The sequence below is a fragment of the Heptranchias perlo genome, chromosome 9 (genome assembly GCF_035084215.1).
Source record: "Heptranchias perlo isolate sHepPer1 chromosome 9, sHepPer1.hap1, whole genome shotgun sequence".
NCBI lineage: Eukaryota > Metazoa > Chordata > Chondrichthyes > Hexanchiformes > Hexanchidae > Heptranchias > Heptranchias perlo.
Window position 1 is genome coordinate 63,547,055 of NC_090333.1, and position 15,957 is coordinate 63,563,011.

At 46.2% G+C, this 15,957-nt stretch overlaps 1 protein-coding gene across 1 annotated transcript in view; it reads right to left on the reverse strand.

Moving 5' to 3' along the window:
• LOC137325047 (complement factor H-like) overlaps window positions 1-15,957 on the reverse strand; it is a 94,796-nt gene that overhangs the window by 50,581 nt on the left and 28,258 nt on the right. Inside the window, exons 6-7 of the mRNA XM_067989747.1 lie at window positions 13,073-13,240; window positions 5,605-5,775 (exon numbers count right to left, since the gene is read on the reverse strand). Coding sequence (XP_067845848.1) covers window positions 5,605-5,775; window positions 13,073-13,240 — 339 coding nt within the window. The remainder of the gene's footprint in view (window positions 1-5,604; window positions 5,776-13,072; window positions 13,241-15,957) is intronic.

A 15,957-nucleotide genomic window follows, 5' to 3' on the forward strand; every position in this document is an offset into this window, starting at 1 on the left:
CCGTATTAGTTGAGTGAGTTCCCAGGATTTACTGTCCCTCCTCCTGTAACCTGTCCTCCTCAGGAATTGTGCAGAATCTTTTCTTGCATGATAAAAGAATTGTTATTGTCAGTCATAGACTGTTGAATTTGACAACTATTTGAGAATTCACACCACTTTTCTCATGGATTTCCCACAGAGTTAATGAGGCTTTAACAAGCAATTCAAGTCTTCCATGTCCAAGTACCACTACAGATCATTTATATTTATTAATGCACTATTAGAATAAAATTTAGAAATTTGTCTAAAATATTCAAAATATACATAGACCACATGGTTCTCTGCAGATTATTGTAAACTAAATGACTTGATCTAGGTTGACACCTATCCATTGCCTCATACGGAGGAGACCTTGGACAAACTAGGGGGTGCGAAGTATTTGATGATTCCAGACTTGATGAAAGGTTATTGGCCGATGCCATTTAGCACTGAGACCCCGTAATACTCCACACTTGTCACACCATCAGGGCTATATCAACTTACAATCAGAATGAAGAATGCACCCACCACATTCAGTGGCTGGTGGGTTTCGTTCTGGCAAAGGGTGGGATTATGCCCATTGATGATGTAGCTGGTCTTAATCGGGCATGGGAAAAATACCTTTTCTGCCACCGTCATGTTAACTGGGTTAAGTCGAGCGGAGTTGACAGTTAAGGTAAAAAAATGTACACCTGGAATTTCTGCCGGGGTTCTCCCAATCTCCTGTTGTAACTTCAGCGGTTTATGCCGTTTCTGCATGGTTTCCATCGAAGTTACGGTGGGAGATCGCGAGAATGTTGTGGACATTCTACCCCGTAAAATCAGCATGGCTGTGGCATTGGTGGCACTCATGAGTATCAAGTTCAAATGCGACAAAAAAGTAATTTTTTTAATTTAGTTTTGTTTTGGTGGCTCCTTTTAAATCCAGTCACAACAGGAAGTTTAAAAGCTAGCCACAGTTAACATAAGAAATAGGAGCAGGAGTAGGCCAATCCGTCCCTCGAGCCTGCTCTGCCATTCAATAAGATCATGGCTGATCTGATCCTAACCTCAAATCTAAAGAACACAAGAAGTATGAGCAGGACCCGGCCACTCAGCCCCTGGGCCCGCTCCGCCACCCACAGGGCCTTGACCGATCCGAACTCAGCTTCATGTCCAATTTCCTGCCCGCTCCCCGTAACCCCTAATTCCCTTTACATCTAGGAAACTGTCTATTTCTGTTTTAAATTTATTTAATGATGTAGCTTCCACAGCTTCCTGGGGCAGCAAATTCCACAGACCTACCACCCTCTGAGTGAAGAAGTTTCTCCTCATCTCAGTTTTGAAAGAGCAGCCCCTTATTCTAAGATTATGCCCCCTAGTTCTAGTTTCACCCATCCTTGGGAACATCCTTACCACATCCACCCGATCAAGCCCCTTCACAATCTTATATGTTTCAATAAGATCGCCTCTCATTCCTCTGTACTCCAATGAGTAGAGTCCCAATCTACTCAACCTCTCCTCATATGTCCACCCCCTCATCCCCGGGATTAGCCGAGTGAACCTTCTTTGCACTGCCTCGAGAGCAAGTATGTCTTTTCTTAAGTATGGAGACCAAAACTGTATGCAGTATTCCAGGTGCGGTCTCACCAATACCTTATATAACTGCAGCAATACCTCCCTGTTTTTATATTCTATCCCCCTAGCAATAAAAGCCAACATTCTGTTGGCCTTCTTGATCACCTGCTGCACCTGCACACTAACTTTTTGATTTTCTTGCACTAGGACCCCCAGATCCCTTTGTACTGCAGTACTTTCCAGTTTCTCACCATTGAGATAATAACTTGCTCTCTGATTTTTCCTGCCAAAGTGCATAACCTCACATTTTCCAATATTGTATTGCATCTGCCAAATCTCCACCCACTCACCCAGCCTGTCTATATCCCCTTGTAGGTTTTTTATGTCCTCCTCACTCTCCACTTTCCCTCCCATCTTTGTATCATCTGCAAACTTTGATATGTTACACTCGGTCCCCTCCTCCAAATCGTTACTATAGATTGTAAAGAGTTGGGGACCCAGCACCGACCCCTGCGGAACACCACTGGCTACTGGTTGCCAGTCCGAGAATGAACCATTTATCCCAACTCTCTGCTTCCTGTTAGATAACCAATCCTCCACCCATGCCAGAATATTACCCCCAATCCAGTGATTCTTTATCTTGAGCAATAATCTTTTATGTGGCACCTTGTCGAATGCCTTCTGGAAGTCTAAATACACTACGTCCACTGGTTCCCCTTTATCCACCCTGTACGTTATGTCATCAAAGAACTCAAACAAATTTGTCAGACATGACTTCCCCTTCATAAAGCCATGCTGACTTTGTCCTATTAAATTATGTTTATCTAAATGTTCCGTTACTGTCTCCTTAATAATAGACTCCAAAATTTTACCCACCACAGATGTTAGGCTAACTGGTCTATAATTTCCAGCTTTCTGCCTACTACCCTTTTTAAATAAGGGTGTTACATTAGCAGTTTTCCAATCTGCCAGGACCTTTGCTGAGTCCAGAGAATTTTGGAAAATTATTACCAAAGCATCCACAATCCCTACTGCCACTTCCCTCAAGACCCTAGGATGTAAGCCATCAGGTCCAGGGGATTTATCCGCCTTGAGTCCCATTATTTTACTGAGTACCAATTCCTTAGTGATTTTAATCGTATTGAGCTGCTCCCCCCCTGGAGCCCCCTGTTTGTCCAGTGTTGGGATATTCTTAGTGTCCTCTACCGTAAAGACTGAAACAAAATATTTGTTCAGCATTTTTGCCATCTCCATGTTTCCCACCATTAATTTCCCGGTCTCATCCTCTAAGGGACCTATGTTTGCCTTAGCCACCCTTCTTCTTTTTATATGTGGAGATGCCGGTGATGGACTGGGGTGGACAAATGTAAGGAATCTTACAACACCATAGTTTTCTATAGTTTTTATATAACTATAGAAACTCTTGCTATCTGTTTTTATATTTTTTGCTAATTTATTTTCATAATCTATCTTCCCTTTCTTAATCAATCCTTTAGTTACTTTTTGCTGTCTTTTGAAGACTTCCCAATCTTCTATCCTCCCACTAAGTTTGGCTACCTTCTATGTCCTTGTTTTTAGTCGGATACTATCCTTAATTTCTTTACTTAGCCACGGATGGCTGTCATTTCTTTTACACCCTTTTATCCTCAGTGGAATATATATTTTTTGAAAGTTGTAAAATAACTCCTTAAATGAACACCACTGCTCATGTACCGTCTTACCCTTTAATCTATTTTCCCAGTCCACTTTAATCAATTCCGCTCTCATACCATCATAGTCTCCTTTATTCAAGCTCAGTACGTTTGTTTGAGAACCAACCTTCTCACCCTCTAATTGGATATGGAATGTAACCATGTTATGGTCACTCATTCCAAGGGGATCCTTAACTAGGACATTATTAATTAATCCTGGCTCATTACACAGGACCAGGTCCAAGGTTGCCTGCCCCCTTGTAGGATCAGTTACATACTGCTCAAGAAATCTATCCCTAATACACTCAATAAACTCTTCCTCAAGGCTGTCTTGCCCAATTTGATTTGTCCAGTTAATATGATCGTTAAAATCCCCCATAATTATAGCTGTTCCCTTATTACATGCCCCGACTATTTCCTGATTAATACTTCTTCCAGCAGAGTTGCAACTATTAGGAGGCCTATATACTACGCCCACTAGTGTTTTTTTCCCCTTATTATTCCTTATCTCTACCCAAACTGTTTCATTATCCTGATCCTTTGTCCCAGTATCATTTCTCAGTATTACAGTGATTCCTTCCTTTATTAACATAGCCACCCCACCTCCCCTTCCTTCCTGCCTGTCCTTCCTGATTGTTAAATACCCTGGCATATTTAATTCCCAGTCGTTGTTACCCTGCAGCCATGTTTCTGTAATGGCCACAAGATCATACATGTTAAATTACATGTCCCAGAATATATCAATCCACTCGACATTTTCATGAGTATACTATTTATTCTTTAAAAAAATACCAAGGAGTTTGGCACTCCTAAAAGTACTTTTATGGTTATCCAAGCATTGTACATAGGACAGCAAAATGTTCATCCAGAAAACTATTTTGAAGAAAAAACTTGGGTACATTTTGTCTATCTAAATAATTGCTTTTGAAGAAATTATACAGAACAGACACTGGGAGTGATTTTCGATTTGGATAGACATCGAGTGAACGGGTGGCCTGAACTTATTATAAAATTGGCGATCTGCCAGCGCTAAATGAATTCTGATAGACAACTCGCCTGTGGTGGGGTGGGTGGAAATCCAGCAGCATGGACACCTTAACAGAGGGGTCAAGAATACTGGGGGTCCACGGAGGAACCAACAGTTAGCGGGATGATTTTTGAGCAGCTAGGAGGAGCATGCATGGCCCCACAAAAATCAATTTATAAAAAAAAACTTACCCTTATTGCTTTTTGGAGTGTTTCAAGACCCCTGGTTAGGCCACTTTACGTTCAGTTCCACTAGGTGGAAGACCAAAGTTGCATCAGGGTCCTAAATACGTCATAGGACCCCGATTTAAATATATGAATAAGACTCCTGCCTGTTTCAGGTGGTAGCACTGGCCACCTATTTCAAAGCCCCCACTAAAATTGCAGCGGGTGCAAAGGCAGTTTTTCCGTGATTTTCATCTTGTTACTGCTCCATTCCCGCCAAAGAATTGGATTCCTAATTATTCTGATGCCTACTTAATGTTCTTCAAAGCGCCTACCAATTGAGCTGATTTGTTCATGTCTAGTCAGTTGGGCATTTAGTAACTTAACAAAGAAGTGTTCAGTCACTCACTTTTGCCCTGCAGGCATCCGAGGAATTGAGAGGTGAAATCTAGAAGTGTGGCCGATTGAGTTGTGATAACTCCGAGGCCACACTTTAGGTATGATGCCTTTGAAAAGTGTGCCATGATAGATTAATTCAGACGAAGACTTTTAATTACTGCAGATATCAATTAGTTTTTCAACCAAGGAGTATATTACTCCTGTTGGGACTGCGCCCAACCTAATATTTTATACAATAAACGTGGTAAAAGAGTTTCTTCATGCACCAGGAAACTCAGTCGAATCCTGAGGATGATTTTCGGACAGTAAATCAGGACATCCTGATACAAGGTCTTGCCTTGTAGGATATTTTCATTCTTCAAATGAGAACATCACTCATGTATCCATTTGGATAAACCCAAAGCCAATAATGGAGAAAACTATCAAGGGTACTAAACCTTTAAGACATTTACTGATGTAGATGACATGATATAGATACTGATGTCATTCTGCTTTTACCATTCTTTTATTAAAAGCACTTTCTTCAGCATATTTCACTAAATATGATTTGAGTTATTATACTGTACAGTGAGTATCCTATGAGAAATGAGGATATTTATCTTTTTATCATTAATCTAATGAAATATACACAAATAGTACACAAAATTGCTTTAATAATGCAATGTATTTCATGGAACATTGTAATGCATGATTATCTGTCATGATTTCTACTTATTGTCAACAGAATAGAGAAAAAAAAATCACTTACCAATGCAGCTTGGATTTGGGGTCCATCCAGATGCTTGACACTCTACTGTAGCTGATCCTAAAGGTTTGTGATTTGTATCACAAGAGTATTTCACTGTTTCTCCGTGGGAATACATCCACTTGGTAGATAGGAACTTACCATGCTCTATTTGTGTAATTGTACATGTTATTGCTGAAAAAACACAGAATGATAGGTTTTGGTAAGGTGATTGGTAGTAATAATTGCGCATTTCAGACTATCTACATGAAAAAAGTTACAATTAATATGAAGGATGTGAACATGGTGATATCTGGGTTACCTTCATTGCTACCTGAGGCAATGAGAAGAATGAGTAAAATAATTGATTTTAATGACTGAATATTTAAATTAACAATACGAATAGTCATAAAATATTCTAAATTCTTTTTTTACAGAACTTGTGCGGGTAATTTTGACTTTGTGCGATAGTGTAAAATGGGTGATAGTGAACCGGCAGCCAGTTTTACATCTCTCCCGATTTTTATTTGCATTTAAGTCAGCAATATTAATTGTTAACATGAGAATAAGACCATAAGAGATAAGAGCAGCAGTAGGCCATTTGACCCTTCGAGCCTGCTCCGCTATTTAATGAGATCATGACTGATCTGATTTTTACCTCAAGTCCACTTTCCCACCTTTTCCCCATATCCTTTGACTTCCTTGCTGATCAAAAATTTGTCTAACTCAGCCTTGAATGTACTCAACGACTCAGCCTCCACAGCTTTTTGGGGTAAAAAATTCCAAAGATTCACTCTGGGAGAAGAAATTCCTCCTCATTTCCGTCTTGAACGGGTGACCCCTTATTCTGAGACTATGCCCCCTGGTTTGAGATTCCCCCATGAGGGGTAACATCCTCTCAGCATCTACCCTATCGAGTCCCCTCAGAATCTTGTATGTTTCAATAAGGTCTCCTCTCATTCTTCTAAACTACAATGAGTATAGACCCAACCTGTTCAATCTTTCCTCATAAGACATACCCAGAATCAACCTAGTGAACCTTCTCTGAACTGCCTCCATTGCAAGCATATCCTTCCTTAAATAAGGGCACCGGAACTGTATGCAGTTCTCCAGGTGTGGTCTCACCAGCACCCTGTACAGTTGTAGCATGAATTCCCTGCATTTATACTCCATCCCCCTAGAAATAAAAACCAATATTCTGTTTGCCTTCCGGATTACCTGCTGCACCTGTATGTTGACCTTTTGCGTTTCATGTACGAGGACACCCAGATCCCTCTGAACCGCAGCATTTTGTAGTATTTCTCCATTCAAATAATATTTTGCTTTTTTATTTTTCCTCCCAAAGTGGATGACTTCACATTTTCCCACATTATATTCCATCTGCCAAATTTTTGCCGATTCGCTTAACCTGTCAATATCCCTTTGCAGACACTTTGGGCCCGATTTTAACACCCGGTCTTGGGTGCGTTCTCGGCGGGGGGGGCCTCTAAAATCCTGAAATCGAGGAGCGGGACCGGATCGCGCCTCGATCCCGCCCACTTCCGGGTTCCGCGCTGACGTGCGGGGGTGCGTGCGTAGCCCCCGCTGGTGGGAATCCCGCAGGCAATTAAAGCCAGCGGGGTTCCACTTGAGTGTATTTATCTCGGTATTTCAGGTCATTAAATGACCTGATTGAGCTGTTTATTTAACAAGTGTGGGATTTTACGGTGAGATGAGACTGTTTCCCATACTGGGGGAAACACTCACACTCCCAGCGGACGTGTTGCAGCCAGCAGCCTGTGGCAGCTGCCAAGGTGCATTCCACAGGTGGGGGGGGGGAGAGCCTTCACCAACGCAGGAGGACACTCCGTAACATTGGGAAACGCCTGCCCTACACCACCCTCCTCCAAGAAAGAAGATTTACCGGCGTGGAAGGGCAACCCCTGTGCGAGGACACACTTTTCTAGCGTGCACAACCCCGCAGACCTACACCTGCCAGATGGGTGCTGCGTTGACATCCTCGGAGGACGAACAGCATGACCAGCCTCAGCAGCCTCGCAGTCCACACCGTCCGCCTCAGAGACGTGCATCCCCATAACACGGTGCTGTGGCACATCCACCTGCACAGCAGGAGGGAGGGCATCCGGAGAGAGAGATGCGTCGCAGGAGGCACTACCCTCCGCACAGGGTCTACAGACCGAGGCTCAGCTTCATGGACCTCTCTGAGCAGCAGTGCATACATAGGCTCAGAGTCACTCGCCAGGTAGTTGCCGACATCTGCAGCCTCCTTAATGACGAGCTGCTCCCGGATGGACCAAGCAGCATCTTCTTACCCGTCGCCGTCAAAGTCACCACTGCCCTCAACTTCTTTGCCTCCGGATCCTTCCAGGGTGCCACGGGGGACATCACCGGGGTCTGTCAGTCATCTGCACACAAGTGCATAAGGCAGGTCACCGATGGGTTGTTCCGCAGGGCCTCGAACTACATCAACTTCACCATGGATGAGCGCAGCCAGACGGAGAGGGTGGTTGGATTCCATGCTGTGGCTGGCTTCCCACGGGTGCAGGGTGTAATCGATTGTACCCATATAGCGATACGGGCACCTCCACATGAGCCAGGGCTGTTCATCAACAGGAAAGGGTATCACTCCATGAACGCCCAGCTCATTTGTGACCACCGCCAGAGATTCCTACACGTGTGCGCCAGATACCCTGGCAGCTGCCACGATGCCTTCGTCCTCAGGGAGTCCACCGTCCCGCCCCTCTTCCACGCACCCAACACCGGCAACGGCTGGCTCCTCGGCGACAAGGGATATCCCCTGCACACGTGGCTTATGACACCTCTGAGGAACCCCATTACCGAGCCGCAGCGTCGATATAACGACAGCCACATTGCTACCAGGTCTACAATTGAGCAGGCTATAGGGCTGCTCAAGATGCGCTTCAGGTGCCTTGATCGTTCCGGGGGAGCGCTCCAATACACGCCATTCAGAGTGGGACGAATTATAGTTGTCTGCTGTGCCCTGCATAACATGGCACTACAGAGGGGTGCCACTGGAGGAGGCCCCATGCACACCCGCCACCCACATTGAGGACGACAATGAGGAGGAGGAGGAGGAGGAGGAGGAGGAACGACCCATGGGCCGAACACCGGCTCACCTGCGTGCTCGTCAGGCCAGGGAGGCACTCATATGCCAACGGTTCTCCTAACATCACACTGTGTGAGGCGTTCACATGCCATAACGTGCACAGACGAGGGTCCATACAGGCTCCCTCCACAGAAGAGTGGTGCCTGTACACCTGCACCCACTGTATTATGCCCAATGGGTGGGACGGGGTGGTCGTCGTCATGATGAGGCGCACGGAAGGGACATATTGCACAAGCCGCAGAATTATGGACAAGAGGTGGCTGCATTGGTGAGAAAAAGTGAGTTTATTTGGTGTTGACATTCAAATAGTGGAAATAAAAAAAAAACAAATAGACAAACACCCTGGTGCAATCCCTGTGTGCTCACGGAACTTTGGGCTTTCGTTTTCGGGACCCCCTCCGTGGTGCTACCCCTGTGGCTCCAGCAGAGGTGGTGGCAGGTTGCTCCTGTTCGTGCCCTGACCTGGTAGATGCTTTGGGCCGACGCCCCCTGGGTTTCGGTGCCCTTGAGGGCACCTCCACAGACTGCTCCTCCTGCACCTGTGCAGGGGCAGACTCGGCCACCTGGAGAGGATGGACTATTGCGGGCACTGGTTGAGAGGGGGGCAACGGGTGAGACGTGGGGGCGCCTTGAGTAGCGTCCACACTTCCATTTCCCCGTTCACCATCTTCCCTCTCATGGCCAAGGCCCACATCACCCCTTCCACCCTGCTGGACGGCAGTTTGGATGACTTGGGTGAGACCTTGCAAGGCCACCTCCAATGTATCTGTCAACCTGTTGATGGCGGCAGAATGTTGCTCACCCTGAATCCGAACAGCCGTTGTGAGGGCCTGGATGGACTTATTGGTGAGCTGTGCGTGACGCTCGAGGGAGGCTAGCCTGTCCTCCACCGCAGACGTTCCCACACCTACCCGCGACACTATCTCAGAGATGCCTTCACGTCCCTGCGACACTATCTCGGCAATACCCTCCTGCACCTGTGCCACCATTCCCCTCATGCAGGAGTTGGACTCCATCCTCCGTGCGATTGTGGAGAGTGCGCGTGGCACCTCTCCCAGTACCTCAGCAATGTGCTGGTGCCCCTCGACGACTCTCCTTTTGACTGGTGGCCCCCTGGGTTCAGCATCTGGGTCCGGCTGAGCAAAGCCTGGAGAAGAGTGCTCCCACCGACGCGGACCCTCCGAGGCTGACCCTGCCACCAGGGTCTGCTCATGCTCACGTGTGCGCGGTGACTCACCATGTGCAATCCCAACTAACTGAGGGGGGTGACCCACCGAGGTGTGTGTATCTGCGCTGGTGGATGCAAGGCTCATGTGTGACGATGCACCCTCAGAGACGGGCATGTCCTCTGAGGAATCGCCCTCAACCGAAACGTCGATCGCAGACGGCCCTGCAAGAGAACAGAGGGCAATATCAGGCATGTGTCCAAATGTGGCGGTGCGGCATATGCCATGTGATGCTAAGATCATTCGCGCTCATGAGTGATGAGTGTCAGCTTTCCCTTACCGGCCGTTTCGACTGAACCTGACTCGCCATCCGCCACCGACAGGCAATGCAGCGTGCGGCTGATCTCCAGTGCCTCGACCTCGGCGTCTGTCAGAGCCACCTCGTGTGGCGAGCCCCCTCCGGTGCGTGCCCTATTGCGTGCGTTCCTGCACCTCTTCTCCTGTGAGGGCAAAACACAAAAACGTTATTGAGTGATGATTACAATGTGAGACGGTTCAAGCATTGGTGTGAGTGGGTTGAGCGTGTGGCAGATGGATGGGAGGATGCGTGTGCCACATGGCCATCCCATTGTATGGGCATTGGGGTGTGTGGTAGTGGTCGAGTGGGGACAGGGACGGTGGGTACGTGCAGGCACTGTGAGGCTGATAGTTGGGTGGCTGTGAGGATTGGTGCGGGAGCGCAGTGCTGTCAGTGGAGATGGGGTTGTGAGGTGTTTGAGGTGATGTGGAAGACGGAGTGACGCAGAGTGCGTTAGTGTACTCACTTTCCCGGACCTGGTGAGGTCATTGAATCTCTTGCGGCACTGCATCCAAGTGCGGGTGGTGTTGCCCCTGCGTGTGACCTCCACGGCCACCTCCTCCCATGCCCTCTTGGTGGCGCTGCCAGGGCACCTCCTTCCATCCGTGGGGAACAGCGTCTCCCTCCTCATGCGGACCCTGTCCACCAGCACCTGGAGGGTGTGGTCCGTGAAGCGGGGAGCAGCCTTACCCCTGCGCTCCTCCATCCTTCATGGACTGTAGGTTGTGGCTGGAGGGGCTTTGATGCACTGCCCCTTTAAATAGAGCTCCAACATCGCTCAGACGTCAATGCGCATGCGCAGGCCGCCGGCATGCAGCTGAGAAGCGCGGAACCCGTAACTGCCGGCTAATTACATCAATCATCCCGCGATCGCGCGCGCAACGCACTCAATTTGGCCGGCGCGTTTTCCTCGAGCCCGACTGACCACCCGCTGCCAACCCGCACCCCTGGTAAAATCAGGCTCTTTGTGTCCTCCTCGCAACTTGTTTTTCCATCATCAGCAAAATTGGCCACAAGACACTCTGTTCCTTCATCCAAGTCATTGATATATATTGTATATAATTGAGGCCCCAGCACTGAGCCCTGCGGCACTCCACTAGTTACAGATTGCCATTTTGACCCTTTAATCCCGACTCTTTGTTTTCTGTTAGTTAGCCAATCCTCTATCCATGCCAGTATATTACCCCCAACACCATGAGTTCTTATCTTGTGCAGTAATCTTTTATGTGGCACCTTATCGAATGCCTTTTGGAAATCCAAATAAACTGCATCCATTGGTTCCCCTTTATCCACCCTGCCCATTACTTCCTCAAAGAACTCTAATAAATCAGACACGATTTCCCCTTCATAAAACCATGTTGATTCTCCTTGATTGCATTATGAGTCTCCAAATGTCCTGCTACTACTTCCTTAATAATGGATTCTAGCATTTTCCCAATGACAGATGTTAGGCTAACTGGTCTATAGTTACCTGCTTTCTGTCTCACTCCCTTCTTGAATAGGGGTGTTATGTTTGCGGTTTTCCAATCCGCTGGACCTTTCCAGAATCTACTGAATTCTGGAAGATTACAACCAAATTACCCTTAATCGCCACAATTAAATCAATAAAGTAGCTGCATTAACATTTCCTTAAGGGCTGAGGGAAACCTCGGGGCTTGTCATGGATCTTGCTCATACTAATGGCTATTTTGCTCTCAGCTGATTCTGTTTTACCAATAACTACCATATATTTACCATGACTTATTCATATTTTATTTAACAGGAAACTTTTATAAACAAAATAGTTGTAATCTTTTACATTGGATCACATTACATTGGAAGTGATGTACCTGGAGTCAGGACACTTGCACAGAGAACTCACACCACAAGTGGAAACTTGGGAGGCAGAGATAAAATATGTGTCAGTCATTCTCCCAGGAATTGATGCTGTGAGTAATCATACTCCAAATTTAGATTCTCTGGGGATGATTTTTCTCCCAGCAGAATGATGGCACAACTTTGACAGGGTAGGATTCGGCCTGCCTTATGTCTATTCCCTTAACCCTGGCTGGTTTCATGCTGGCTCAGGACAGGACTCTCACCTGCGTTGGGAGCCCAGCGAAGGGGAATTGCAGTAGGATGCCTTGGTTGCCAGCCACAGTGCAAGATGGCCTGCTTTCTTAAAAAGCAGTCAGACTTTTTTTTTTAAATAAAAAAAATTAAATTTCACATGGATGGGGAATTGAAATTGATCACCAATGAGGAATTGAATTGATCGCCATGCAATCATTTCAACTCCCTTCAGGGCATTTTAAATTTCAATCTCCCCTCTACATATCACAACAATGTTGTACACCAGGAATGCAGGTGTTTGCTCATGGTGTCCAGCATTGCTATGATATAAATGACAGGAAATGGAATGTATGGGATAATTCCAGAGTGATATTCCCCCTTCCCCCACCCGTGTTTGAAAGGGAACAGATAGTCCTCTCTCACTCTGAAGATTCACCTGAAGGAAAGAAGGAGAAACCTCTGCCAACACCAGCAACTCAGGAAGGAACAGAAAAATGTCAACTGTTAAGGCAACATTGGCATTAAGTTTAAGCACACTCCTTGTTTAATTACACCATTGAACGGTGGGTAGTTGCAGGGTAGCAGCTGGAGCCAAGATAACAGGAAAGTAGATTCAAGCCATACCTAGGTGTAGTTTAAGAATGAAGTTTTCTTCTAGCTAGTAAGCATAGAGACTAAAGCTATGGGCCAGGTCAGAGCCAAGATGTAATATATGGTCCAAAAAAACATGTCTCTTAGCTAATAAAATAATTGAAACAAATACCTAATGAAATAAAATACTCTGCTTACATGAGCAAATTGGTAATGGACTCCATCCAAATTTAGTGCACGTAGCTAGTTGAGTGCCTCCAGGTCTAAAATTCCTATTGCACTTATACTCCAGATTTTGAGAATATTTGAAAACTCCTTCATTTAACACTTGCCCATTGGTTATAGTTGGCTTCTTGCATTCGAATTCTGAAAGAGAAAATTCCTGAAAATGCTTTGATCTAGTTTTCAAACTCATTACAATTTTTCTTTAAAGTACAATAAAACCCACTGACAGGGACAATCTTTAAGAATTAGCAAGTAATCTTAGCTGTATACCAAAAGATATCAATCTGTCTCAGTGCTGAATGTAATTAATTTTACCCATATAACAACGGTTACTGCACTTAAAAAAAACTACTTCATGACAATTTTGAGATCATTTTGTGATAAAATTTTGACATTGCTGCAGGAGTTCCTCAGGGCAGTGTCCTAGGCCCAACCATCTTCAGCTGCTTCATCAATGACCTTCCCTCCATCATAAGATCAGAAATGGGGATGTTCGCTGATGATTGTACAGTGTTCAGTTCCATTCGCAACCCCTCAGATAATGAAGCAGTCCGAGCCCGCATGCAGCAAGACCTGGACAACATCCAGGCTTGGGCTCATAAGTGGCAAGTAACATTCGCGCTAGACAAGTACCAGGCAATGACCATCTCCAACAAGAGAGAGTCTAACCACCTCCCCTTGACATTCAACAGCATTGCCATCGCCAAATCCCCCACCATCAACATCCTGGGGGTCACCATTGACCAGAAACTTAACTGGATCAGCTATATAAATACTGTGGCTACAAGAGCAGGTCAGAGGCTGGGTATTCTGCAACGAGTGACTCACCTCCTGGCTACCCAAAGCTTTTCCACCATCTACAAGGCACAAGTCAAGAGTGTGATGGAGTACTCTCCACTTGCCTGGATGAGTGCAGCTCCAACAACACTCAAGAAGCTCGACACCATCCAGGACAAAGCAGCCCACTTGATTGGCACCCCATCCACCACCCTAAACATTCACTCCCTTCACCACCGGCGCACTATGGCTGCAGTGTGTACCATCCACAGGACGCATTGCAGCAACTCGCCAAGGCTTCTTCGACAGCACCTCCCAAACCCGCGACCTCTACCACCAAGAAGGACAAGAGCAGCAGGCACGTGGGAACAACACCACCTGCATGTTCCCCTCCAAGTCACACACCATCCCGACTTGGAAATATATCGCCGTTCCTTCATCGTCGCTGGGTCAAAATCCTGGAACTCCCTTCCTAACAGCACTGTGGGAGAACCTTCACCACACAGACTGCAGCGGTTCAAGAAGGCGGCTCACCACCACCTTCTCAAGGGCAATTAGGGATGGGCAATCAATGCTGGCCTTGCCAGCGACACCCACATCCCATGAACGAATAAAAAAGTGTTAAATAAAATTTTTAATGTATAAAAAATGTTGCGCTTATCAGTTTATCAAAAAATAAACACAAAGGTGTAAAAATTGGTTAGGTCCCATTTTTGGGCACATAATCAAGGGCACACAGACAGCGCAGACCCCAACCAGGAGGCCAGAGGCTCACCCGAAATTGGGCCTTGAAGCTCCTTGTAATGATTTGGATGAGCTGCCAGTATTTGCCATGACTCCAGAGGCAACTCGTCCATTGCAAAGATATCAATTTTGTCAGCCTTCCTCGCCGGCAGCAGCACTATGGTACGTTCTAGGCGGGGTAGAAGGACATTGTAACGGTGGTGGGGATGATCGCAGGCTGGCAGCAACCCTCAGAAGTGCTGTCGAGCCGGGAGGCGCTCCGCACTCGTGCCTCCGGCTCCACTGGAACGCGTTTCTTATTTCAAAAACTTACACTTTTGGTGGCAGTCACTATTTTGGCTGCAGCGACCGCTGGAAAATCCTGAACGGAGCAGGTCCAGAGCGTGCCGATCATCCCTGACCAATTTAGTGCAGCAGTCCTGAAACAGGCATTAGGCTCCTCATTTATAAGTAAGTAAGGAGTCTAACGCCTGTTTCAGGTGGGCGCTATAAGTGCCTGGGCAGCCACCTATAGCAATATGACTGCGCCTTTATCCCTGGCGCGGAGCGAGCACAGGACATTACTCCCAGAAATTGGCGCTCGTTGCCCCCATTTTCACCCATAAAGTGAGCACGATGAAGTTCAATTTCTCCCCCAAATAGTTTTATTACCAAATACTAAACTTGGTACCGGTTGGTTTTGATAATGAAATAGAACTGTTGTAAAAGTGCTCTTGAATATAAACTATCATTTGTCAGGAGAGTTAAATGCATTAAATTGCCAAAGCTTTTCCAACATGTTCCCTGTCCATTCCTCACTCTTGCCACAACACCATGGAGATAACTGGACTTTGATGAAATTAATGAAGCATGAAAAGTGTACCATGAACATCTCAATGGCTCCTGAGTGCAACTGCACTTTGCACTAGGATCTTTGTTCGGAGTTTGGTAAGATTCTTTGGCTAAAGAAAAATCAAGCCAAGTATAATTTCAGCTGCCATACACAGAATGGTGGCATTGGATGAAACATTGCTTACATTGTCTGGAATGATCAATGTTCTGCTCTCTTGTGAGGTTTTCCTGCTGAGTTAGAATCTCCTTAAATAATGCCCTTCAAAGAGACTAAGATAATTCATCCTTAAGTCCTATATATCTTTCTCCTCATCTAAATCAGCTCATACTGATGTTCGGCCACAACTGGAGTATTGGGTCCAGTTCTGGGCACCGCACTTTAGGAAAGATGTGAAGGTCTTAGAAATGGTGCAGAAGAGATTTACTGGAATGATTCCAGGGATGAGGGACTTTAGTTACGTGGATAGACTGGAGAAGCTGGGGGTTGTTCTCCTGGGAACAGAGAC